The 26,418-nt window shown below is 37.7% G+C and overlaps 2 protein-coding genes across 4 annotated transcripts; one reads left to right on the plus strand and one right to left on the minus strand.

Annotated features, from left to right (window-relative positions):
• Positions 1-48: 48 nt before the first annotated feature.
• On the plus strand, positions 49-20,509 carry KPNA5 (karyopherin subunit alpha 5). 3 transcript variants are annotated; one of them, XM_062489962.1, is made up of 14 exons: positions 49-160; positions 2,234-2,367; positions 4,612-4,713; positions 4,805-4,904; positions 5,669-5,763; positions 6,570-6,701; positions 6,962-7,050; positions 8,248-8,347; positions 9,886-10,049; positions 11,073-11,151; positions 12,123-12,248; positions 13,037-13,164; positions 14,691-14,869; positions 16,464-20,509. In XM_062489962.1, the coding sequence occupies exons 1-14, from the start codon at positions 157-159 to the stop codon at positions 16,649-16,651; spliced, it is 1,620 nt and encodes a 539-aa protein (XP_062345946.1). In that variant the 5' UTR covers positions 49-156; the 3' UTR covers positions 16,652-20,509. The 3 variants fall into 3 exon arrangements, with proteins under 3 accessions (XP_062345946.1, XP_062345949.1, XP_062345948.1); XM_062489965.1 differs by lacking the exon at positions 49-160 and adding an exon at positions 295-325; XM_062489964.1 differs by lacking the exon at positions 49-160 and adding an exon at positions 589-597.
• FAM162B (family with sequence similarity 162 member B) lies at positions 20,510-24,769 on the minus strand. The gene is made up of 4 exons (XM_062489968.1): positions 24,227-24,769; positions 23,935-24,046; positions 20,914-21,022; positions 20,510-20,709 (listed from the first exon to the last, which is right to left on the minus strand). Exons 1-4 carry the CDS (start codon positions 24,513-24,515, stop codon positions 20,611-20,613), a joined length of 609 nt encoding a protein of 202 aa, XP_062345952.1. The 5' UTR covers positions 24,516-24,769; the 3' UTR covers positions 20,510-20,610.
• Positions 24,770-26,418: the final 1,649 nt, after the last annotated feature.

Genomic DNA, 26,418 nt, shown 5'->3' on the forward strand with positions numbered 1-26,418 from the left:
AGGCTGCTGGGAACGGCGGGCCCCGCCCCCCGGCCGGTGCAGCGCGCGGCGGGGCGGCGTCCGCCATCTTGCATCGGTATCCGCCGCCGGTGCGGAGTGCTGCGGAGCGGCAGTCTCGCGTCTGGACGGCGCCGGGCGCCGGGCGTGTCCGCCGCGATGGGTATGGAGGGAAAAGCGCCGAGAGCGGGCGGGTAGGGGCGGCAGAGGCTGCATCGACTGTGAGGCGGGGTGCCCGGTGCAGGCCGGTCTGCCGCTGGTTCCGGCGGGGCATTGCCCGCGTGGCACTCGGTCGGAACCGGGCCGGGTTGTCTGTCCGTTCCCTCTGGTAAGAGGGTCCTGCCGTCCTCCCCTTCCCTGCTTTGCTGCTGGTGGAAAGGGCTTTCCACCCCTTCTGCTGGGGACGTGAGTGAAGAGCGTCGCTCCTCGCTGCGTGTAGCCGGGCTGGCTGGCTGGGCGGGTGTCCGGCCTGTCGGGCTGACGGGTCAGTCCGTCCTGGCGGTCTCGGAGCGCTCGGTCCGTGCGGGCTGGGCCGGTGCGGAGCCCGCGGGCAGCGTCCGGCCGCGGAGGGGGCGGTGGCACAGCGAGACGCCGTGTTTAGTAAGCCTTATGAAGACAAGAAGGAGAAGAAAAAAAAGTAGTGTGATAGGTCTTAGACTATTCACAACAAGTGGGCTCAATGCAGGATGTGGTGGGCGGAGGGATTTGATGTTAAAACAGGTGTAGTTCTGTAGCATAGAAGTGCAGGCTTGCTTTGGTCTAGATGCAGAAAGTGTGAAACCAGGGATTGCCAGTCTTCTTGTCCTCACGATGTCTATATTAAAAGTCTTGTGGGGGGACTGAAACCATAAATTTCTCAGCTTTTCTTTTTAAAAACCTTTTTGATGAGACCTTCCTTCCAGTTGACCTGTAACTCCTCACAGAGCTGGCGACTGGGTTACTTTGAACGTGTATTTCTCTTGTTCAGTCCATTTCTTGGCCTGACAGTTCCATTGGCACAACTAAATTAGTCAGGCATGAACGATTAAGAAAGGGATGGTGTTCTAGGACTAGATAATCCAGTAGCTTTGTTGGGAAAATAAAGTTACATGACTTTTGCTAGAAACTTGCTTTGTACAGTGACATGCTTAGCCTTGTTCTGCAGAGATGTCAGTGGTTTACTTAGTTTCTTGCAAAGCAAATACTTGGGTGAAACAGGCTGCTGAATCCTTGCAGTGTTGTCTTGATGTCAAGCCTAAGTCTGCACTCTGTTTTCCTCTCATGGCTTGTGTTTATTGCTTAGTGGTCCTTGGAACTGCTGATTAAAACAAAAAACACCAAAACAAATTGTCTCTGCATGGAAGTTGTCAGAGAACTGTGCACAGCTCAGGAGCTGTAGTTTACATGTTTTCTCCTTGTAGAATTCCAGAGGAGTGATAGTTTGTGTAGTCTTGTTTTTGACAGTTGTTTCTCAGATGAAGGCTTCAGTTCTAGCTTTAAAAAAAGACACCATGCTATTAACAACCTTTTCCACTCCGTTTGATCATTGTGATGACAGAATCGTGGACTATTACTTTTATCTTTCCATAGCTGATAGACCTGAAATGACAGTCAGATTCCAGTCTTCTAAATCCATTAAAAGAACTGGTAATTGGAGTGAGACAATAATTTGTTAGTTTAAAATGAAAATAGAGTATGCCTGTCTGGGTGCTACTGACCCTTAAATTATTTTCCTGCACACAGTTGAGAAGGAAAAGTGTAGCCCTTATATTCTGTAATGCTTGTGAGATAGTGAAATTAAAGAAACAATGCCATAAGGTATTAAATGAAGCAGTAATTACTGCAGTTTTTCTTCTTGGATTTGTCCTTATTTTTAATACATTTAATGTCATCTTCATGAGAGGAAATTTCTTTGCTTGCTTGCTGACAATCAAAATTTAGCAGCATAATGTCTTTGCTTTTTGTTTTTCAGTTTGCTTGTAAGATGCATAGGTTCTTTTTACAGTAGCTTATGACCTTAAATGCTGTATCTGATCCTTGAGATGAACTGTAGTTTAACAGTGACCTTGAGTTGAACTGTAGTTTGGAAATGCCTGTCTAAACATAGGTTTTCTGGGGTTTCTGCATTAAAGATTTTTGTTGATAAACTGGGTATTGCAAACAGATGCTGGAATATATAGTGGCTGCTGTAGATATTTTTGTAGTACAAGAGATTGCAGGTTTGGCCCTTTGGAGTAATTTTGTGTTTTTTCAATAGACAACATGGCAAGCCCGGGTAAAGATAACTTCAGAATGAAAAGCTACAAGAATAATGCACTTAATCCCCAAGAAATGCGCAGGAGAAGAGAGGAGGAGGGAATCCAGCTTCGGAAACAGAAAAGAGAAGAGCAGGTAAGCATCTTGGTGAGCTGTTCACTGTTCAGTACCTGTGGAGCTATATTCAGGGGCCTGAAAGGACTTGAGCAGACTCATCCTCTGGAGTGGAATCCAGGAGTGCCAGGTTGAATGTCTGTTTTCTTTGCAATTTTGGGAAGCACCAGGCACCTCTCAATAGGATCATTAAAAAAAAAAAAAAAAAAAACGAACAGAAGCCCTTTTAAGTTACTAGGGCACGCAGAGGAGAGAGCTGTGACTTTTAACTTTAATCTGTAGTCTAGGTTTAAACGTGTGAGACAAGACCAAAAGAGCACTCATATTTCCAGTAAGAGTTTGAAATCTTGTGTTCCCTGCTAGAGCTGGGGTCAAAGTTTTGCTGTGTGAAGGGAAAGGATAATTTTCATCTTTGATAGCATGCTTCAAATTGCTTAAAAGGTCTTCTACACTAACTTAATCAAGTGGCTACCAGTTAGTGTCCCTGAACTATTATACAAACATTTGTGGTTGTTCTCATTGATTTTTTTTTTAGTGATCAGAGTACATAGAACATTGTATTATTTAATAGCATGTCATAGTTCCTCTTCGCAAAATGTTTGGTAGTTTCTTGCCAGGAAGGTAAGGAATGTAGTTTGTTTTTCTGCATGGTCTAAAGCTGATGAGTTTGTCTCCTACAACTTAGGGAGTGTCCCAGGCTCTGATCCACAGTCTGCTCTGAGGTGGGAATGCTTGCCCTTCTACTGGGAAAGTGGTGCATCAAAAAAGAATTTCAATTGTTTGGGCCAGTGGGGCAAGAGTCAGAAGTGGTGTGGTACTGGAGCACTTACCTGTGAATGGGTAACTGCATTGCAGCAGTTTCAGCAAAACTGCTGAAAGTTTTGTTTACATATTTTGTAGTAAATATTCCCTAGATAAATGATGAAAATATTGGGTGTTTCCTCTCCCTTGCTGACTGTTGTAACAATGAGACTACTGTTATGCTCTGCTTCATCTTAGTTTGTTGGAATGGTGTTTTTCAGTTCTTCCTGACCTGAGAATGAGTTTATGCAGGGAGATGAGACCACTTGTACTCCAGAAGAAATTGTGACTGGTAGAAAGACCAAACAAGTTTATGCTTTTCAACCAAGAGCTTCTGTGTCCTTGTTGAGTGCTAGAAAGAATGGCTGGTCTTCCAAAAGTAGAACGTTGTTTCTTTTTCCTTTGTGGGTTTAAATGGAATTAAGCCTCATTTGTGTTCAGGATTCTGTAGTTGTTTTGTGTCCAGAATTACACCCAACCCATAAGTGCATCAAACAGGGGAGAGAATGCCTTGGTTCCTTTTGAAATAGAGCTAGATGTAAATGTGGAGTTGTTCTGCAGTTTTGGACATGTAGAACAGCAGAAACCTATGTCTGTAGACATGTAGAGTCTGAGAGTCTATAATTTCTTTCTAAAGGTAAAATGTAATATTCTTAGAATTGTTGGTTACACTAGTTGTAAGTATAGTACTGGAATAAATATAAAAATTTAGGTTTGGTTTCTAGAAGGGACTAGGGCAACGTGTATGTTTTGCTTGTGTGGCAGAAAATGAAGAGGTACTCACTGAATATCGTTTATTAAATGCAACAGTGCTGGTATGTAGTCTGAGCATAGGTAGTGCATGCAGCCAATCATAAATAAATTTTTGGACACAGAGAATGTTTAATGTTACATCGTTCAGAAGTTCACTTCAAAGCTACACTTTTTTTTCTCTTCTGTGTGAAAATTATATTTCTGGTTTAGTCTTTCCTCGGCTGGGTATAAAATACAGATGCTGCGTAGCAGTCTTCTGTTGAAGGGAGGAATGCAGTGTGCTGAAACACAAACATTGCTGATATGTTGATGATTGCAGCCTATAAACTAAGAAAGGGGAAAGTAGCTTGTAGAACACTGTTTCTTACTTAAAATGCATGCTAATTATAAGGGATGAAAGACTAAAAGCAAAAAGATCTGTATCTTCTTTTTCTTGTGGAAAAAATTAGGGATATAACTAGTTAGAATTAAGTTCTAAATGCCTCTCTGAAGTGTTGCTGTGCGGTTTCTCAAGATACGGATAGCATAGTTTTTCTCTGTTATGTTATCTAACCTTTTGTATAGAATTCCTCTTGCATGGGTGAATAGGAAGGTGGTGAGTAGGTAAAATTTTTTGACTGGTATTGGTGAAAGCATTTTTTCAAGTGTATATTGTCAGTACCCACACTTTGGTAACTGCTAATGTCTCCCAAAAATTTCCCCTTTGTTCAGCTGTTTAAACGCCGAAATGTGTCTCTTCCGGGAAATGAAGAATCCATGGTAGAAAGCCCAATTCAGGATCCTGACGTCAGCTCTACTGTTCCTATTCCAGAGGTAAATTCCAGCAGGCTTCAGAGTGTGTTTAGAATGTTATCTATTAGTGTACATAGTACTACACTATAAGCAATCCTCCTTGCATTTTTAGGAAGAAGTTATTACGGTAGATATGGTACAGATGATATTTTCAGATGATCCTGATCAACAACTCACAGCAACTCAGAAATTCAGAAAATTGCTGTCTAAAGGTAAACATTGCCAGTTTTTTTTTTCTATTTGCTTCCTCCTGTGTTACTATGAATTATACTTAGAGTCAGTTAACCTTTAGTTATGTTTTATTTTAAAATAGATCTTGCAGAAACTTGTTCCGTTTATAAAGAAACTGCCAAATCTTTTCTGACATAATAGCTAAATACAGAAATCTTCATTATTTCAATGTTAAGTCTTTCAGACAAAGTAAAAAAGAAGGATGTTTTTGATTGAGATGTCCAGGGCAGTAGCTAGCTGCGCACTAACATACTTAGAGTAATTGTTGCAGTGGTTCAGCTTCTCATTCCCGTTCTCTATACTCAAGGGGAAAAAAATTACATGGCTAGCAAAGGAGAGTTATAACTTGTTTTTGTTGGAGCTGTAAAACATGCAATCTTAAGTTGATGCTGGTATGTGTATAGCAGGCTAGGTAAAGGTGTGCTGGGTCTTTTAAAATAGTATCCAGTAACCATAATTGTTCTGCTGCCAGCCTGAGCTATTGGTGGAAAGAGCAGTGTTCTGTGATGTGTTACTACGTGTGTGTAACTATTATTATATGTAACACAGGGTATTTGCTACATTGTACTACTTAATAGAGAAGATCTTGCAGTTTTCTCAAGTGAAAAGTTTGTAACTCCTTTTGAAAAGAAAATGATTGAATGAAATTATGATAAATCTACAAATTGTATTCATGGTTTTTGTCATACTGAAAACGTAATTTGTTTGGTCTTTTTACACAGATATGTTTGTTTTTATTCCCTAGAGCCTAATCCACCTATAGATGAAGTCATTCAAAAACCAGGAGTAGTACAGAGATTTGTGAAATTTCTAGAGAGGAGTGAAAATTACACTCTGCAAGTGAGTTCAGCTCATACTGATTGGGGGTTTGGAACTGGATTAGAAACCTTCCAAAAGACCTTTGGAAGGCACATGGTGTTTTGTTTGGTGGGGGTTTTTAGTAACCAAATATAATTATTTTTCACTGCTGAAGCTGTATGTTTTCATTATTACTGCTAAAAATGTGACTTGACTATGTGAATTTCATAGTAGTCTTTAGGGTCATGTATTCAGATGGACAAAAACTTGGGTGTTGAAAGCAGAAAGTGTTCCAAGAGGATATACAGAGTGGTATATTATGATCATCTGTAATGATGTGTGAGCAGAATCTGTCTCATTAAGTGTTGAATATATTGTAGTAGTTTTCAGCTGAAATCTTAGGGAAAAAATTGCATGAAACTGAAAGGCTGGTTTGAAACCCCTTTAGAAAATCTCTGAGAAATATCTAATTAATGGTAGGAGTAACTAGTTCCGTCTACACCCCTGTAGGAATAGCACTTAGGCCTTGTGGACATTTGTTCTAGAAGAATTAGCTTAATATTGGGTAAATGAAAGGTATTTGTAATTAACAGTGATTGGAAACCTTTCTTAGTTCTGTAACCCAAAACATAAAATATTGCAGTTACTGAAGGTTCTTACTGAATAGAGATTTTGTCTGTGCTAGCTATTTTGTTCTATAGAGAGTGCTGTAATAGTAATTGCATTTCAGAGGAAAGTAAAAAAAGTTGGAAAATTAATCTCTGAAACTCCTGTGTCAAACTGCATGTCATGATTTCAAGTTTTGCTGCTGAGTGGTTTAGCATGGTTATGTTTGTGTTTCTCAACAGTTCGAAGCAGCTTGGGCTTTGACAAACATAGCATCTGGAACTTTCTTACACACCAAAGTTGTAATTGAAACTGGAGCTGTTCCCATTTTTATTAAGTTGCTTAGCTCAGAACATGAAGACGTACAGGAGCAGGTAACTGTCTTCTTGAGGGGTTTGATCACTACTTAAAATTCAGTTTTGAATGTGTCTTTTGTGGGGTTAGAGAGGCTTTGAGCCCCATTTGCCTACTAGCTAGTTGATCTGCCTCCAGGAAGATAAAAATTTACTGTCATTATTTTTCCCCTCTTGGATTTTTTTTTCTATTCTGCAGTATCTGCTGTAAAAAGTATAGATTATCTGTAAAATTGATTTGCAAGCATGTATAAGTTCACTTTGATGCTTTGCTTTTTAAGGCAGTGTGGGCTCTTGGGAACATTGCTGGTGATAATGCAGAATGCAGAGACTTTGTTTTAAACTGTGGAATATTGCCACCTCTCTTGGAGTAAGTATTGAAAACTAATACTCTAATATACATGTGTAGATAAATGAAAACTTCAACTTAGAATTTACTTGAAAAAAATACAAATTTTTGTCTAAATTGAGAATCATAACAATATAATAAGAAACAATTTAATGTTTTGGATTACATGAGCTTCCTGCATATCTTTAATTAGTCCATGACTGGAAACTTTTCAGTGTTTGCAGAAGAAGAGAAGTGTTACTTCACAAGTAAGAGATTTCTGTATTGTCCCAACTCTGTGTTGTCAGATTTCTGAATGTATTGGGTGAGAGACATGATTTAATTCCCACTTGTGTTTGTATGGTTCCATCTGCCTAGGAAATAGGCTGTTTTCTCTACCTTTGTTCAGTAGGTCCAAGCTCTAGTCTTGGTATTTGTCTGTTTGCTTTCTGGGGTATTTGTCTATTTGCTTTCTGGGAGGAGCTGACAGTAGTTATTATATGAGCTGTGTTCCACTAGATGGTTTCTCTTCACTAGGAATATCATTCCAGCATTTATTATGTGCGTACCATAGTATTTTCATCACAGGGAAAAATTTGCACAGCATAAATGTTGCCCAGTTTATTACCTCTTAAAGTAATAAATCAACATAAAACATTTGTAAAATAGCTTAGAATAGCAGAGGAGAACATGATTACCTTCACCAAGGGCTTAAAGAATTAACATTTTAGACATTTTGATATCTATCCAAAAGTGAACTGATCTTTCAGGTGTTTAATCTTTCATGTTCTATTTAGCAAAAACAGAAGTTATTTGTTATTTTTTTTTACAAGAACTTCCAAGTTACAGATTTTTATGGAATTATTTTTATTGTTATTAATTACATTCTCTGAATGAAAACATTGACGTTCATTCCATGCAGGGTTGCATCTCCTAGCCCCTTCTAAAGACCCTCAGAAAGGTTTATTTGAATGGTTTTTTACATAAGCAATTGTTTACTTTATACACATGTAAGTGATTTGGGAATGAGATATCCCAAAATTATGCAAAATAATCTGCTCAGATTCAGTTAATTTTAAGAAAATAGTTGCAGCATGTAAGATATGAAGATGAATAAATTTAAACTAGTGACCAATAATAGAATTTCACTTCCGTATTTGATATTCTGTTGGTGACAGTAGACATAAAATTACCTAAAATTTAATAAGAAATTACTTTTTTTGTTATTGTCTCTCACAGATTGTTAACAAATTCGAATCGTCTTACAACAACTAGAAATGCAGTCTGGGCACTCTCAAATCTTTGTAGAGGAAAGAACCCACCTCCAGACTTCAGTAAGGTATAATAAAGTTATAATTCTGACAAATCAGAAAGCTAAAGAATACTTACATTCACAATATTTTATAACAGACAGAATCTTTGAATCTGGATATAGACGTACGTTTTATGTTTTTAATGTCATCACACATTAAACATCAACAGTCTTGCTCATCTGTTGTATCTATGAAAAATCATCTACTTTGACACCTTTGAGCGATAAAATCATACAAATTAAAAACCTGAGACTAGCTGCTTGCTAGTCTGGTGCAAATAGTCGTACACTGATGTGAAGTGATGGACAAATTATACATTCAGCACTAAACCATGTGGGGCCGTATTTTCTCCAGAACCGTTGTAGAGAATGTGAGTTATAATTAAAACTTCCTCAATTATTTCTTTGTTCTATGATTTTGACTGCATGCTACATGAACAAAATTTTGAGTTTCCTGCTCTGTCAGATGCAGTTAAATCAAGCTATGATGACAGAGAGCCTATATGCTCTCCCCTTTTTTATCTTCTCTCTAGTATGTGGCTGTTAAGACTGTAGAGACAAGAAGTTTCACCTTCTTATTTTCAGTATGAAATTAATTTCTATTAAGGTTAATGACACTTAAAAAGCTGAACATTAAAGTTAATCTGGAGAGAGTTTGCCTCATCAGTTAGTAATTACTAACTAGCAGTTGTTGCTACTTATTAATTCTTGAAGAAAGATTAACAAAATAAGGGATTCCTGATGTCAGTTAATTGATCACCTCACAGTGAGTCTGCCTAACATATATTTTACTAGAGTTTTGTTCTGGTAGTGAAAAAACAAGATTTTTTGCTGCTTGAATGCAATATCTCACAGGAAAAGGATGACCTATAGGCAGCTGCTAATAAAAATGTCCTCTGCTTTTTGCCCTTTGCAACATCAGCAGTTGGACACATAACAGAGACTGAATTTGCATAACCCATGTAAGGTAAGAGTTAAATTCTACAAAGAATATGAAGTTCCTAGGCTGTACAGCAGACCTGTCAGGTTCCAAGTTGTCTAGTTCATTTGGCTCTGCATGGAAGTTACAGAGATTAGGGCCAGAGTGTACAGAGCAGTGAGAACTGAAAGGAGACATTGCTTGTTTCACCAGTTTAGTGAATGTTGGGTGCTGTGTAAGTTACTCTAGGTTGTTTATTACAAGTAACTGCCAGTACTCCTACAAAGCCAGCAATAAAAAAATGCCAGAATTTTATTTATTTGAGATTCTGCTCCCAGAATGATTTAAAAAAGCATCAGTAATTCCTGTAAAAGCAGATGGTTTGTGTTTAAGCTGAACAATTATATACTTAATATATATTGAGTATATCTCAATAAATAGGCTGTGAATCAAAATTCATCCAATTTGCTGGTTTGAATTGGATATCTGATTTAATCAGAAAGTGTTCCCCCTGGGTCCTCATTCATTAACGACCTTGTGTACTTGAGCAGTAAATAGTTTTGCACATTTATGCCTTTGCAGAGTGTTCTCTGAAACTTGAAAAGTGCGGAACACCTATTTTATACAATATTTTTCTTTAACCTAGGTTGCTCCTTGCTTAAATGTTTTATCAAGACTGTTGTTTAGCAGTGACCCGGATGTATTAGCAGATGCTTGCTGGGCCCTCTCTTACCTTTCAGATGGTCCCAATGATAAAATTCAAGCTGTTATTGATTCTGGAGTGTGTCGAAGATTGGTAGAGCTGCTTATGTAAGTCTTCTTCTCACCAAATAAATGTCTTACAGTACTGTTAATATTAAAAGTGAGTTGTGTTTTCTCACCTGAAGTCTTAATTTATTTTTGTGAAAAGTGATGAACATTAATTCAGTCTGAGATCTTTTAAGCTGCTTGCTAGGTTGCTTGGCTCCTGCAAATATTCCTGACATTGACAGTAAAAATGTTTTTTTTCCAAAGTATTCCTTTATATTCCTTAAAATTTAGTGTGGGATTTCATATACATGAAGAAGTAGAAGGGCAAAGACTGAAGACCAATGTTGAATTGTAAATTTTTTTTTTTTAATTTCATTGTTGTACTTTCCTTTCTAGGACATATAATTCTTTACAGACAGTTCTTGGACTCAGTGAAGTCCAGAGGCTGGCTAGTGCAATTTTTAAAATGTTCTGGTATATTTGGATTATGGTTCATAATTTTCCTGGAAAGGAAGACTAAATCCCTGTGTTCACGTGGGACTGCAGAGTAGGTCTGGGATAGTAGTTCCCAGCACAGACAGCTCAGCACACTTCCCTGTGAAAAGCTCGTTTTTACTGTCAGGAGAGGGAAGATTGCTTTCTCTTCCATAGAAGCTCTAGGACAGCTGTGTAATTTCCTTCTCCTACACATCAGGCCCACACGAGTATGGACTCACAAAGGGGGTCATTTTGCTTACAACCGTACTAAGCTTCAGTATACACCTCATAACACCCCCTCTGTTTCTGTGGCTATTGAATGACACATGTTCCAGTATCATACTTAATAATAGTTGAGCTGGGCTGGATCTGCTCAGCAGATTGCTCTAAGCTGTGTTGTTCCATAGAGGTGCTCAGTCTTTGAATCAGCAATTCAGTTGTGCAGTTGCAGTAGTCAAATTTGGCTAAAGAGGGAAAGTGCAATAAGTAATACAGTGTTTTTGATAACTAAATACTTAGCATGTGAAGTAAACCATTGTTTGTTGAAAATGCAAAATTATTCTTTTAACACTTGGTAATATCAAGCAATATGATATTTGTCTCCAGGCATAATGATTACAAGGTGGTATCCCCTGCATTAAGAGCAGTTGGAAATATTGTTACTGGGGATGATATCCAAACACAGGTAAGACTAATTGATTTAAGAAAAATTATTAGGCAAGACAGAATTTTTGTAAAAACTTTGACAGAATACATGTCCAATACAGGTATCTGTGTACATCACTGAAAGAGAATTTCTAGAAATCTGTGTTGCTGATTTGATAGTTTAGGCTCCTACTTTAACCATTAAGTTAATGCAAGAAAGAACTTTTTCTTTTTCAGCATTGTGTGTAGTCGTTTGCTTTGTTTCTGTATGATCCTTTGACTGTTGCTTTTTTGGTTTTTTTTGGTTTTTTGCCTTCCTTGCAGGGGGTTCAGTTATTTATTACAGTTCCCCTTTTTTCAGTCTTAAAGGCAGTTAAGGTTTTCACTTCTATGATTGTCTGTGATTTGTCCATGAATTTGTGTGTGATAGTCCTACTGATGTCATTTATTCTAAAGATCTATTTTATTAATTTTAGGCAATGGCATTGGTTTTGAAGCAATGCAGGAAATAGGAGGAGTGATCCTGCTTTAAAAATAATTCTCTTAAAAAGGCTGATAGTACTAGGGTAAAAAGAACATGGAAAATGTTATTTGCATGATTTGTGAGCTCTATAGGAAAGGATTTTGCTAAGGAATTAAATGGAAAACCTTGTCTCTTAAAAAAATCACAAATAACTGTACAAATTAGATGTTCACTTGTCGTTCACTTTGAGTTACTCATATTTTAGCCTTAAGCAGCCTTACTTAGTTTTGCTACTGTCAGTCTTTTGGTCTGAACTTAATTGAAGGTAGATTCTTTCAAATTATTGGACTGTCTGATCACACACTAGAACGCTGAACATTTTAATTTTGCAGGATATGACACTTTGTATTTGTAAATGTGTTGCAAAATCTTATGAAGTCCTTTGTAAAATGCTCTTATATTTATATATATATATGTATATTGCACAAGGCTATATATATTTGTATATATATAGTGCAACTCAGTTTTCGATTTTTAAATTATTTTAGGTGATTCTAAACTGCTCTGCATTACCATGTCTCTTGCACTTGCTTAGTAGTCCCAAGGAGTCTATTAGAAAAGAAGCATGCTGGACTGTTTCTAATATAACTGCAGGAAACAGAGCTCAGATTCAGGTAAAGCCTGGGAAGTTTTTACTTGGTTGGTTTTGTTTTCATTTTACTACTTCACTTGATTTTCCTTCACAAGATGTAAATGGATGCTGCACTGACTGTATGATTTATTTTAGTCCTAGCTGTCTTTAATTTTACCTAGCCTAAATGTTTTCTTCTAAACTTTAAGATATTATTTTAAACAGAAGTAGCTGTCACAAATTGCAGTACAAATTTGTCCAGTGAAAACTAAACCAGTTTGGAAATGGTGAATATTTTGCTTGGATAAAAGACCAATATCATGTCATCAACACTGAGTTGTATTCTTGTGGAAATTACTGCATCCTGACTATTGTTCCAGGTGTCTGGAGCTATCTGAAAAAGGGATCTGATCAATAGAAGTGAGAATTCTGAATCAGAATATGTATTCCAAAATTATTTTTCCCCCTCTACTTCAATCGGAGATGAAGATGTTTCTTCCTGATGTAGCTTAAAAATGTAGTAAGGTCTCCAATTACAGACATAGTCTCTCGATGGCCACCACAGGCATCAATAAAATGGAAAATTTGGTCTGAGGCTTCATCTTCAGTTCAAAACTCAGGATGTATTGTATGATTTTTAAATGGGCAAATCCACTAAGCTGTGCTCTGCCCACCAGAAACAGAGGAATAAAACCCGCAGGGTATTCTGATGGCTGCTGTTGTGCAATTTTGGAATCATTCTGAATTTCAGATTAGCAGTTCTAGTTTTTATGGCATCATCTAAAAAAATATACTTTGCTTTGATATCTGGCTTATAATTTCATCTCTCAGGCTGTTATAGATGCAAATATTTTTCCAATATTGATTGAAATTCTTCAAAAAGCTGAATTTCGCACCAGAAAAGAGGCAGCGTGGGCCATAACTAATGCAACATCAGGAGGAACCCCTGAACAGATCAGGTAAATTCGTGTATGTTACTATTTTCTCTGCCTAAGGATCTTCTATAGGACATTTGGATTTCTGCATTTGAATCTTGACAGTCATAGCAGCAAAATCCTAAACATAGCCTCATTTCTTTGAAAGTCTGTACAGAGGCTAAATTTAGAAATTCAGAAAAATCAAAGAGGTACATGCAACAAACTTAATAAATAATTAATACTTTGTTTCAGGGGTGTTGCACCTAAAGCTTTCACAGACTTATCTTCTGCAACTGATATTACATTGTCAAACACAATTGGAACAGTTGATGAACAGTTTCAGTGTTTGAAAATGGAAAACTGTGGGGGGTTCTTTAGAAAACTTGTGCAGTGGGATTGTATATTTGGAGACATACTTCAGGGATTTTAGTGGTTTCTTCATGTATTTTAAACTCACTATCAGTATTACTTTAAAGCAGATATCTAAACTCCTTGCTCAATACTGAGTTTGATTAAACTTTTACTGTCAGTAGAGATTTATATGCTGCAAAGATAAAATTGCTAGAATAAAACACTCTTTGGTTTCTCTGACTACTGTAGAATAATAATCACTTTGAATCAGTATCTGATAATTTGATTTATAAGTTACTGTATTGTTTGGAAGCCAGAATTGAAAGTGATGTGATAACAGGGATAACAAAGGAAAGTGTGTTTTTTAAAAAATTTCATTATAACTGCTTATATAATGTAACATTTCAAAATCTAGCATTTAAAAAATAAATTTTAATTCAGGCTCTTCAAATAGATGTGCATATAATACCATAACAATGGCTTCCATCAAAAATACGTGTATATTATTGATATAATGAAGTGTTAGTCCTCCTAATGTCCTCGGAGTGCTACTGCCTAACTGCAGGATAGTTTTAAACCACTGAATTAGACTATGTTTAGGCAAACAATGTTGTCTTCATTTTACTTGCATGCTAGAAGCAAGGACAAAGGTTATGACTCGCGAAAGTTCATACACAGTTTTTTTCAAAATTGGGAAAAGGAGTAGGATATTCAAAATTTTTGTATTTGCAGTTACATCCTTCTCTTTATAGTAGGTGATGCTAATATCTTAATGAACTGCTAGTGTGGACTGTGTTAGCACAGAACAGCGCCCACTGTTCTTACATGTATCTAATGTGTTTACTTGATTTTTTTTTTTTTTTACCACTAGAAAATTTTCACTGCCTGAGAAAAGAACTTCCTGCTAAATTTTTTTCTCTTATATTCAATTAAACCCACCTGAAGATTGTAGGTAAAAAGAAGTTAGAAAGATTACAGATTTCACACTCCAGTTAGGAATACACATTAGAATTTTTTTTTTATTAGGATAAGTTGTAGTACTTATTTCATTTTGGGCTAAGTTTCTCTTTGTATTGTTGCATGTTTTCAAAATTTTGTTATTTCAGCCACTTTTTCTAGCAACAGTAAATATCAATAGCAGTAGACTGGTATGTCAGAATAAATGTACTGGATTATCAGTTCTTTTCCCCTTCCTCTGTTTTTTTTCTGTTATAAAGGTATTTGGTAGCACTAGGTTGTACCAAGCCTCTTTGTGACCTCCTGACTGTGATGGATTCAAAAATAGTACAGGTGGCTTTAAATGGACTCGAAAATATTCTGCGTCTTGGAGAACAAGAGTCAAAGCAAAATGAAATCGGCATTAATCCTTATTGTGCCCTCATAGAGGAAGCCTATGGTAAGAACACACTTCTTGTAAAACTACATACCTGAATTTCCTTATTCTATAGAATAGAATATAGAATAGAATATTTATGTAGAAACGAAACCAATGTGAGTCATTTTTAAATTAGCAGGTAAGTTTTAATGTAAGAATTACTCCAAGCATAAGTAGACATAAAGTATCACAAATTAAGTAATGTAACATTTGGAGGAAGGTAGTTAAATGCAGGAAGCGCCTTGGTGTTTGCAGTCAGTTTAAATGTCCCTCTAAAGAAGCATTCTCAGGAGGGTTTAATACAGGTGTCCCAGTCTATTGGAACTGTGCTTTGCATAAATTTATCAGCCATTCCTAAATACAGTTTTTAATACATTAATACATAGTCTGCTACAGTTTCATTACCAGCAGGGATGTAAGATCAGGGTTTTTTAATTGATCCCAAAGTTAGATCACTTTTTAAAATAGTAAGTAAATATAAGTAACAGCAAAATCAACTTCAGATCATAAAACTAAATAAATTTTTACTTTTGCAATTGTTTTGTTTAGTTTCTTATAAAAGTTCTTGAATTAAACCACTATATAAAGGCATTCTAGAAAAACTGATTTGTGGAATTTCGTGACTGGATTATTTTACAATTGGCTTATAATGAAACTGGCATTCTTTATGGAGAGTTGCCTCTTTATAGCTCTGACAAAACAAAATTGGCAGACATTTGTATTTCAGAAACTGCTAATAGCTAATAGAACTGTGGTGCTAATTGACCGTGTTATGTCTGATTAGATGATGCTAACTTTTCTGTAAAGCAGTCTTTACATCTGAATTCCCTGTTACAGAGTTTTAATTTTTAAATCAAGTGCATGCTTGAAGAACTTAGCAATTAAATGAATAAGAGGAATAAGTACTGAAGACTTCAATGTAATGTATTGTGTTGCTGATTTTCTGTCCATTCATAATTTTAAGAATTGACTCTCTAGGTTCTCTTCTTTCCCTTAGCACTTGAGCATAGGCTGCTGAAGCTGTAGAGTGCAAGTTCAAGTAAGAAAAACCAGCTAATTCTATCACCCTCATTGCATTGGCCTCTGCAGTCAACAGCAGGGTTCATTTGAGGTCTTTCTAATCCAACCTAAGTGGACACTATATTACCTTAAAAAAGCTGAACAAGAATTTTATATCTACCTAACTGACTGCCTAGCACTTAATTCAGCCAAAAGGTCAGAGGTTATGTCCCCTACTTGCAAATGGTAAGCTTTCTAAAAGGTAGTATCTTTAAATTAAATTTAAAAAAAGATACCAGACTGTGTCCAGTGATGACTCCATGAGTGGAGATAGAATTTAGAGTTGGGAAAGACTTAAGAGTCGAATAGAAATTGGGATATTAGTTTAATTGAAATGCTTCTAGCATAGTTTAAAAATTATTTTGGACAGCAGAAAATGAAGACTAGAAATACATGGGTTAGGAAATTAAGAACCAGTGATATCAACTTAATTGAGGTGACTTGGGATTGGGTCTTTTTGTCTTAAGAAGTATTGCTATACTATAAGCTGTTTCCATTTGAATTCATCATTCATTCAAGCACCTACATTTTTGAAAATGTTCTATTTTGAATTTAGGACTTGATAAAATTGAATTTCTTCAGAGGCACGAAAACCAGGAGATCTACCAAAAGGCTTTTGAACTCATAGAACATTATTTTGGTGTCGAAGAAGAGGACTCTAGTATTGCACCTCAGGTGGATGAAAGTCAGCAGCAGTTTGTGTTTCAACAGCAGGAGGCTCCAATGGAAGGGTTCCAGCTCTAAACTACTGAAGTGAATATAAGCATAAAATTTAAACACTTATATGGTTTGGGTTTTTTTTTTCTCAGAGGTCTTTTCTTTATGGCCAAAGTTAGAGGAAAAATTGAATATGTTTTGCAGAAATAGATGAAGAGACAGCTCATGCACTTTTATATATTGTGTTAGAGACAACTGTTCTCTGTTTTGTATTTGTGTTCTTCAGTATCTCTTATGTACAGAAAACAACTGTGAGTAATCATGTCTAAAAGCATTAAATGTGATTTAACAAGAACTGTTTAGCTAAGACTTGGTAGGATTTTAGGTAGTAGTTCTGAATTTTTCACATAGTCTCAGACTTCATATCAGCAATACAGTTACTGACAGTTGAATTTTCGGCAGTAGGCTTGACTTGCCCAGTCTCTATCAAATCTACCTCTTGTATTGAAGCAGAAACATTGCTTTAGAACTAAGGCATGAAATAAAGATGAGCTTGTAAGAAGCTGAATTGGAATGTGAAAAATATTTATTTAAATTGTGAAAACTTTTATGGATTACTTACCTTACAACACACTGTTGGAATTTATTTATAAGATGTATTTAAAGACGAAATAGATATAAATATATAATTCTAATTACCTAATATAATATTGAATATATGAAAATGTGGTTTCTGAATTACGCGGGAAGAGGACTATTTCAGAGGTTTTCAAATTGGAATCAGCAAAGACCTTGCTGGTCATTGGATGTTGGTTCTGTAAAGAAAGCTGCTAATTGGCATTGTAAGTCAGCCACAACTGCAGTACTTTGCAGAGGAAGCAGCTGCTGCATTACCACAAGAAAGCTGCAATTAGGAATGACAGAATGAATGGTGATGTGCACCAATCACCAAGCTGATGTTTTTCAGCTCTCTTCTGTCCAGATGTAGTAACATCACTTTAGTTTGAGAAACATTGCAATGTTTGCCTTTTAGTACAGTAGCTTCTTAAAAGTTTAGACAGTAGGTGTTGTTTTTTGACCAGGTATGCTACTGCCCCTTGAATTGTTCCTTAGGTTAATGAATTTGGTTTGCTTTCGGTAAGATAATAGAAATATTGCAGTGAAAAATGAATAGCAAATCACTCCAGTTGAAGGAAAAGTTTGTTCTACTGTAAATAGCATTAAGTATGTGGACACCAAAACTAACTAGAAGTTTCTGTCATCTAAATATTTAGGCTCTACAATATACAGTGTTTGCTGTTAAACACTAAAAGAAATAGAATTCTAATATTTACGTTAACAGTTTTGAGTACAGAAAAATGTATTCTCTGCTTTGACTTGCATATAATAAGTGTTTCTGGTGTATTAGTAGTATATCTAATTTGGAGAAATTAATACTTTGGGTTAACTCTGAAGTGTTGCTATTTTTTATTACCTGTAATTACTGTTTTAACATCAAACTCCTGGGTTAAGTGAAATCTGTGACATATGAGAGCATTTCATGCTTCATAAAAAGCTGCAATTCAAACTTCAAATCACTTACCCCTGGCACTATGCTTGTCACTAAATAATATTTTAATGCACTGAAAAATACAGGTTAAAGGTGGTATCATTTACAGTACCATTTTATATTTAGAATTTTTTTTACATGCAAGTTAAGATTCTAAGATGTTTCACTTTGATGTTACAGCAATATATTCTATATTGTAATTGAATGTGGGACTTGAAGTGGATTTTCTAAAATTAACGGTCAGTTTTGACTAAGATATTACTGGGAGGGAAGCAACCTCCCTTTGAAGTCTTTTTAGTGGAAGATAGAAGTGTAAGAAGTGTATATAGGAGTGCTGTTACTTCATGAACTCTGAATAATGAGATATTTTAGCAAATGACACTTTAAACCTAGATTTGTACAGCATACAGCAGTTTTGAATAGCGTGATAATATTGAGTACAACTGCCAAATTTTCATATAATGTTAGGTGATTGTACTTAGGCCCTTTCTACTCTCATAGTTTTAGGTTTTCATTCACCAACCTTCATTGTTTCCCTACTCCCCGTCTATCAAAGAACAGGGTAACAATCATGGAAATCTACCAAGATTACTAGCAAATGCTGAATTTCAGTGTTCTAGTGTGAGAAAATTATTCAGGTAACAGGGTCTTCCTTTGTTTCTAACAACCTTGTTTTGATAACAACCAGCTGTGCCTGCTTTTTATTTGGAGAACCCTGTAAAAACTACATTTATAAGCCTCTTTTATTTAAACCAAATCTGAACTATGAAAATCTTAATCAAAAGACTTGAAAATGAAAGGAGGGGACATTTAAAGTATTGTATTTGTTTTGAAAGAATGTCTTCAGTTGTGGGAATATATTATTCTATCTTGTGGACAGTTAGTGACTGCACTTTATGCATTTAGACAAACTATATTTCATGCCTCTGATATATTTAAATGGAACAGTTTGAAAGGGAACTAAAATTGTTAAGGGACTATCCTAAGGGACTTAGGATAATGAAAATCCTTATTTAAATTCAGCATTTGGTTTACCCTGATATTATTAAAAAATAATAATGAAAAATTTTTAAAGTATATACATACAGGATGGTCTCTCCTGTTTTATCACTGGGTTTATAGCATGCTTTGTTAAAAGCACATAAATGAACAAAATAAAACCAGAGATTATGACTTAAGGTCAGCTCTGATATACTCATTAGTGGCATGATTATGATGACATTACCTGAACAGATGAAACAGTTATGGAGAGAGCAACAAAATAAAACTGTGATATGAAAATCTCTAAGTTTGGCATTTTATATGCAATCTAAAGTGCCCCATCAGTTACAAAGTCTGTTAAAAAATACAGGGGTTGGTTTAGGTTTAATTAAAAGGGTACCATTTGTTCTGCTTAAATGTGAATACTAACTAGCTAATCTATGCAACTATGCAGAGTTTAAGACTTTTTTTATTAGTTCCCTACTCTTGTTACACTGAATCATACCTAATTTTTTCGTCATTGCACTTTTGTCTGAGGACTGGTTCGTACAGCTTTTTAATTTTCTAGTATTTGCTTTACACACTGTTGCTAGCAGCAATCAGAAAATAGTAATAATGTTGGCACAGAAATGTTTGCTCTAGAACAAGTTTGCAACTGGAAACTATTTATTGTTGGGCCTGTCTTTAAAAAAATAGTAAAGATGCACTATTATCTTTCCTCCGTGGTTAATTCTCGGTTGGTTTGAATTTATTAAATTGTACAACTGAGGATTTTTGTAATAGGTTTGCAAATTGATACATGAACTTAAACTGTGACCTCAAGATTTCACTGAAATCAGGAATGAAAATGCTAGTTACTTATGGGACAATGTCTTCATATAAAGCATGGAAACTAAATTACCTGTATTAACTTCAGATAGTAATAGTGCATCTTTAAATCCAGGCCAAAGGCCCATTACTGTAACAGAACACATATAAGTAGTATGCAATATTATGGAATGTTAAATCTCCAAATACCATACAGAAACCAATAAAACCTATTTTACAGATGTTTACTGTGTTTATTTAGTGATTCAATAAGTGATGCTTCTTAAAAGTGAAAAATGCAAATACCATTTTGAATACAGCATTGATGCCAATGAGTTCCAAGTGGCAATTTGTACACTGAAAAACTATGCACTATCACCAGACAGAAAACTTCTTGCGTTTAAATATTTTGTGGTTATCTAACCAAAGGTAACTGGCATTCTTAGGAAACTACCTCATCTCCTTTAAAACTAATTACTGCTTTTAATCATATGCAAAACATTCTAAATAGTTTTAATTACATGCAACAAGTATCCTGAATATCTTCCTTATGAAAAAGACTTTCCCTTTCTTTTTGTGATGCTGTAGGTACCCTTACTGGCTTCAGGGTTTTCTTACTATCGTTGTCTATTTAGGGGTGAAATTCACTAATTGTTCTCAGCAGCAGCTAATTTTGCTCTTCTGAGGACATTCAGCATTTCAGATGAAGTTATTTTGTCTTTGCTTCTGCAGCCAGCGCAGCCTCCTTCCGCCACTTGGCCTTCTTTGCCAAGTTTAAGCTCGTTAAGGACTCATGACGTGCAGCAGCCTGGGGAAGTAACAGCATAGGAGTAAGGATGCACCCAGGGAAAGCTACCCAGCCTCGGGAATGGGCAACAGCCACTTAAGAATGATGGGGGTGACAGAGACTAGATTAGCTAAAACTTGGGCAGCTGTAAGCTGCCGCTCTTGGTTTACATTTGTATGTTTTTCACAGAATTCCTTTATTTTAAAATATGCTACATGGTCATACCTTCTTAGCTGAAGCAATCACTGCAAAACAGGCAATAATTGAGAGCCCAATCATGATGTAACAGGCTTTCACTCGAGCTTTGTTTCTTGCCTTGTCTAGCATCTCTGGCCTGCAATTAAAGTAGTTGAATTGAGTCATTAAAAAAGGCAAAGTATCTTCAAAGCATTGCAGACATAACATCACAATTTAAAAATAAATATAGAATTAGCTTCTGAAGCAAGAAACTTCAGCTTGCTGTGGTTAGTTATGTATCAGCCGTTTTCTGGTCCTAATCTACTTCCCATGGCAAAGCAGCATTTAGTGGATTTAGACTATTTTGGGTTTTTTTAAGCTGGGAAAAAAATTTCTCAAACAATAAATGCTTTTCATTTCAATGCTCAGGGTAAATGCACCAGAAGTCATACCTTAAATTCTAAACATAGAGAAAATTAAGTGGGGTTATCTGTTTAAAACAGATGGAGATGTATATGTGGTATCAGATGGATGGAGTAAAAGCAGGTTCCCTTTATTCCCTTTATATTTATGAAGTTTATTAACTTTAGAAATCAGTTACTGCTGTATCTAACCTGTTCAGATGATCTGTAGGCTAAGGACTTTACATCTTTGGATTGTTGATTAAAGCAGTGTTTGTACTACTGCAAGTTAAATGCTTTAGTTCTTTATTAACGCAGCAGCCTGACAGAAAGTGGACAGCTAATGTCAGCCACCTCACTATTTCAGGAAGGCACACCTAAACTAGATGGTCATCAAAGGCAAAAGTAGTGAAAACTGCTGTCTTCTGCTTAGCATTAGGTGCAAAGGAGGCGTTTTACAGCCCAGCAATCTGCTTTGGTACTGCTCCCATTTCCACCCTCCTCTCTTCTGAGCCAGCAGCATGGCCCTGGGGACCAGCAGTACAGGAAATCATGAAAATTGTCCCAAAACGTTCAGTGAATTTTTTTCAAGTCAAACGTTATACTTGGGAGTACAGTTTTTAAGATGTTCATTATAATACTGGCTATGCACAATTTTCCTTTCATAATTCATCATGGGAATGCTTTATATATATATAGATATATATAGACATATATTTGTAATACATAAGTACATGTTTTATACATATGTATAAACCCACAACTATACGTGTGAAGAGTTGCATAAAGAATTGATTTTGTGTTCTACGTAAACATGGTGTAATGCTCTCTTTCCTTCAAAAACCCTTTAAAAAGTAATGTGGTGGGATGGGGCAGAGCTGGGGATTTGACAGTGCCCATGAACGCCTGCTCCAAGGCTGAGGGCTGCAGTGCTTGGCTCTAAGGTTCAGTGTGGTGGAAGAGGACAGTTCCCATGAGTGGCAGTGCTGTACCATCCCTTCCTTGCACGCTGTGCACACACTGTTTCTTGCAGGTGACTTAACAATGTCTGCAGTTCTAAGGAACTGCTTCTGGTTTGTACAGTGATAAAAATCATCTTCAAAACAAACTGCACATCAGACTGGCACGTAGGATCATTAATCCAATAATCCATTTGTGGCAACAAAAGCAAAACTGTAAATGTTATTAGTCTGATCTATTAGCCTAATTATATTTCACATAATTGAAACTCCTCTGAGGCAGATTTTCATTTTCTCCCTGCCTTCTGTATTTGCTTCAAGAAAAACAGACCTTACAATATTCTTCCCTAATTGGATATTAGGGCCTTTGCTATTCAATCCTTAATCAAGACTTCAGGTAAAGCTCTGCTAAAGTCAACAACAGCTAGGTTTAAAAAAAAAAAAATCACAATAACCTTCAGTGAAGACTGCAGATTTGTTTCATTGTACAAACTATCTTCAGTTAAGTTGTGTTAGAGGTAGCAACACCTTGCAATTCTTTTTTCAATGACAGAGCAGTGCCACAGTTCAGTCTCAATGTCTAACAGTTAACCACTGGTATATTACTATGTATAGTCTAGTCTAGTCTAGTCTTACAGTTCTAAAAATAATATGCTCACCCAGAAAGCACAGTGGTGATACTCACCTGCCATACCAGAAAGGAGTGATTTTTGTGAACGTGTCTGTAGGACTTGCATAAGCCATGTGTTTATAAACACCTCCTGGTGACTTGAATAGCATTTACAGCTCCTGAGACATGTCTGAACCTTCCTCTAGGGGAAGATGGTGAAACTTAACAGCACAAGAGAGGTTAGACTGTCCAGAAAGCCACTATCCAGCTTAGCAAACTCCAGTGAAACTGTCAGGAACCAGCAAGAATAGGCAGAGGATATACCTGTTGCTTTACACAGCTCTGCACACTGCTTATTCTCAACCAAGTCACCCAAGGCAGGGACGTGCTGTGATGATAAAAAGCAGTGTCCTTGAGAGATGTCTAACATTCTATCTAACATCCTAAGGGAGCCTTAAACATTAAAGGAGTTTCTGGTGGATAGTGCCTGACTCCTTTGGGGGTTGCTAATTTTCAGCAAGTCAGAGAACTGTAGAGTCTGTGTGGTTTGGGTGGGAAGGGACCTTCAAAGATCATCTAGTCCAGTGGGTCAGCAAGAACTAAATCTATGTCAAGTACTCAGTTTTCCTTGATGAGGGATTCTCCTCTCATTACTTCCCTATTTTTCCTCAAATTCTGTAATAAAAAAATAATTTGTTGTATGTAATCATTCAGTGACACCTCCCTTAGAACAACTGTCATTTTCTGTTTATGTGAGCTATAAACAGAAAATATTGTTTACCAATAACATCTTTCTCTGCACGTTAGAAATAAGCAAAACAAACGAGACAGTACACAAATGCAACCAAAGCTGTCTACTCAGATGGATCCAGTTCTTAATCTCAGGCTCTAGGGACTCCAGCAAGGAACATTTTCTCATCTTAACCTCTAACCAGGACAGGAAATTCTCTTGCCCTCTAATTTCTTTCCAAGTCTCAGAGTTGTAAAACCGACTGTTTTAAACTCTGTGGAAAAGTTTTAAATTTTCCACAGGATCAGGGTCACACCACTGCTTTCCCTTCAGCTACATGTAACCCCTAGACAAGGCCAGTGCACTTACGGGATCCTCAGAGGAATCTCTTCTTCTGTCTTGAAACGTCCAGTCCACAAAAGGATTTTTTTGTCAAACTTCGAAGGTTTGTAACTTGCAACCACCCTGTGAGCCTGCTCAGCTTTAAAGAGTAGGGAAAAGAAAAAAAAAAAAAAAACAACACTTTGTAAACCTTGCCCGGCCCCGCTCCATCCCGGTCCCGAGCCGCTCCCCCGCGCATCTCCCCGTCAGCCCCGGGATGCGGCCGCGGGGCCGATCCCGGCCCCTCCGCTCCCCCCCGGCTCTGCGGGCAGTTCCTTACCGCGGGTGGTGCCCGGGCTCCGGGCGGGATCCCCGGCGGCCGCGGCTCCCCGCGGAGCGGGCGGGCGGAGCGGCGCGGCGGACAGCAGCCGCCCCGGGCGGAGGAGCGCCGGCAGCATGGCAAGGATGGAGAGGATGGCGAGGAGCGGCGGGACCCTCTGCCTCGGCCGGAGCTCCTGCCGCAGCGGGAGAGACCCCGGCCCCGCCCCGCCCCGCCCCGAGAACCCTTCCAGCCGCGCCCGGAGGAGAGGCGGGACGCCCAGCGGGGATCGGTCCTCTGGCGAAGGCATCTTGCTCACCTACTGCACTCACGGGTTGCAAGACAAGTGAGGAAAAGTCAGCGTCCGAGACAAAACTCGGCTGAAGAAATCAAACACGGTAGTTCAGCTTCATGTTAGGGCGTGCACCTGTTGGAGCGAGTCCTGAGGGGCTACAAAAACAACCAGAGACCAGGAGCACCTCTTCCGTGAAGATAGGCTGGGAGAGCTGGGGTTGTTCAGCCTGAAGAAGAGAAGGTTCCAGGAAGACCTTACAGTACCTTCCTGTGCCTAAAGGGGGCCCACAAGAAAGATGGAGAAGGCCTTTTCACAAGGGCATGTAGTGATTCCTGTACCCCCATTACAGGGAGAAACGGCTTTAAACTGAATCAGGATGGGTTTAAATTAGGAAGAAATTCTTTCCTGTGAGTTTGGTGAGACACTGGCACAGGTTGCTCAGAGAAGTTGTGGATGTCCCATCCCTGGAGGGTTGGATGGGGCTTTGAGCAACCTGGTCTAGTGGAAGGTGTTTCTGCCCATGGCAACTACATGATCTTTAAGGTCCCTTCCAACCCAAACCATTCTATGATTCTATGCAGAATTTAAGGTCTTTGACACAAACCTGCTCACATCTGTGTTTCTGTCATCTTACTGCTTTCAGATTGCTCAAATATACAAATTCTCATCATAGGCTTTTCCATGCACTTCAACTGAAAAACTTCTTTTGTTTTCATCTTTCCTTTCACATCCTGGACAGAGTTTTATTTTAAGGAAAAAAAACAAACAAACAAAAAAAACCAACCCCAAAATCAAACAAAAAACAAACCCTGAAAAAAAATACTGAGATAAATCCGCACAGAATAGATATTTACTAAGTAACAATCTGTGTCAGCATGATACTCATGACAGTGTAAGACTGTCTCAACAGACCTGTGTGTGATGCACCAAGCAGTGGAAGATTTTACAGGCGTCAGCCAAAGCCAGAATGGCTGCAGAGGAACAGAGGAAGTCCTACTCCCCAGGGATGGATCACTGTCTGGCAACAGCTTAAGTACTGTGCTCAATATGACAGCACAAAAGAGGAGTTTTGAACTATTTGTAGCCAAAACCTCCAGCTATCTTTTCTTCAGGAACAGAGCTTATAACAAAAAGGAAGACATGTACCTCTTTACATTCACACACGCTCCTTAAGTAGCTGTCTCCTCTTCCAGAATGTTATCGAGGAGATGAAGACACATCAACAGAAATTACCTACAGGATGATACTTTACCTTTGCTCAAAGACAATGGCATAGTGTCAAGCAGTGCTCCTTGTCCCTGAAATCACAGCTGGGAAGGTTAGGAAGAGTCAGCACATCTGGGCTGGGCTCAATGTCATTAATTATGAGCACCATCCCAGCCACTGCTATTAGTTGCCCCTCCTGATGGTCAGCCACACAGTTGGAGTCATTGTAGCCCAAATGGCCATCAGCAGAGCTGCTGGGAGGAAGCCTGTAGTTCACATAGTTTCCAGCACTTGCAATCACTAAAGCCTGTGGGCAGCTGAAAGCCATCTGCACAGCCAGAGCTACTGAAATCTTGAGGGAATTATGCTCTGGAGAAAAGGACATTCAAACACTTGGTGGCCTTCATGGCCTTCATTCTCCCTTAAGATATTCTGCATTGTATGATACTGGCTTCCAAATGTATCATTTAGCATTATTAACAATGGATGACAAAGCCCCAAAAAAGTTAAATAATGTTTGCATCCAGAGCAGCCTCCTGCTGACCTTAACAAACAGCATTTTCCCATTTGATTTCTCTGTGAACAGCACTGTATTTGGAGACATTTTTTCTCTCTATTATTATTACTATCTTGCTATTGTTCTCAAAGATGGAAAACATGTCTGTGGGATGTTAGTGTTTTGAGAAGTGGCATCAGGATCTTCCCAAAGTAA

Source organism: Cinclus cinclus, chromosome 3 (assembly GCF_963662255.1).
Source record: "Cinclus cinclus chromosome 3, bCinCin1.1, whole genome shotgun sequence".
NCBI classification, from domain to species: Eukaryota; Metazoa; Chordata; class Aves; order Passeriformes; family Cinclidae; genus Cinclus; species Cinclus cinclus.

What these genes read in the sequence shown, in the direction of transcription:
- KPNA5 (XM_062489962.1), top strand. An exon ending in AACAGAAAAGAGAAGAGCAG is followed by an intron (nt 2,368 to 4,611) that starts GTAAGCATCTTG and finishes CCCTTTGTTCAG; the next exon opens with CTGTTTAAACGCCGAAATGT. An exon ending in CTACTGTTCCTATTCCAGAG is followed by an intron (nt 4,714 to 4,804) that starts GTAAATTCCAGC and finishes TTGCATTTTTAG; the next exon opens with GAAGAAGTTATTACGGTAGA.
- FAM162B (XM_062489968.1), bottom strand. Translation starts at nt 24,515, where the DNA reads ATGCCTTCGCCAGAGGACCGATCCCCGCTGGGCGTCCCGCCTCTCCTC. An exon ending in GAGCCCGGGCACCACCCGCG is followed by an intron (nt 24,047 to 24,226) that starts GTAAGGAACTGC and finishes TACTCTTTAAAG; the next exon opens with CTGAGCAGGCTCACAGGGTG. An exon ending in GAGATTCCTCTGAGGATCCC is followed by an intron (nt 21,023 to 23,934) that starts GTAAGTGCACTG and finishes CTTTAATTGCAG; the next exon opens with GCCAGAGATGCTAGACAAGG.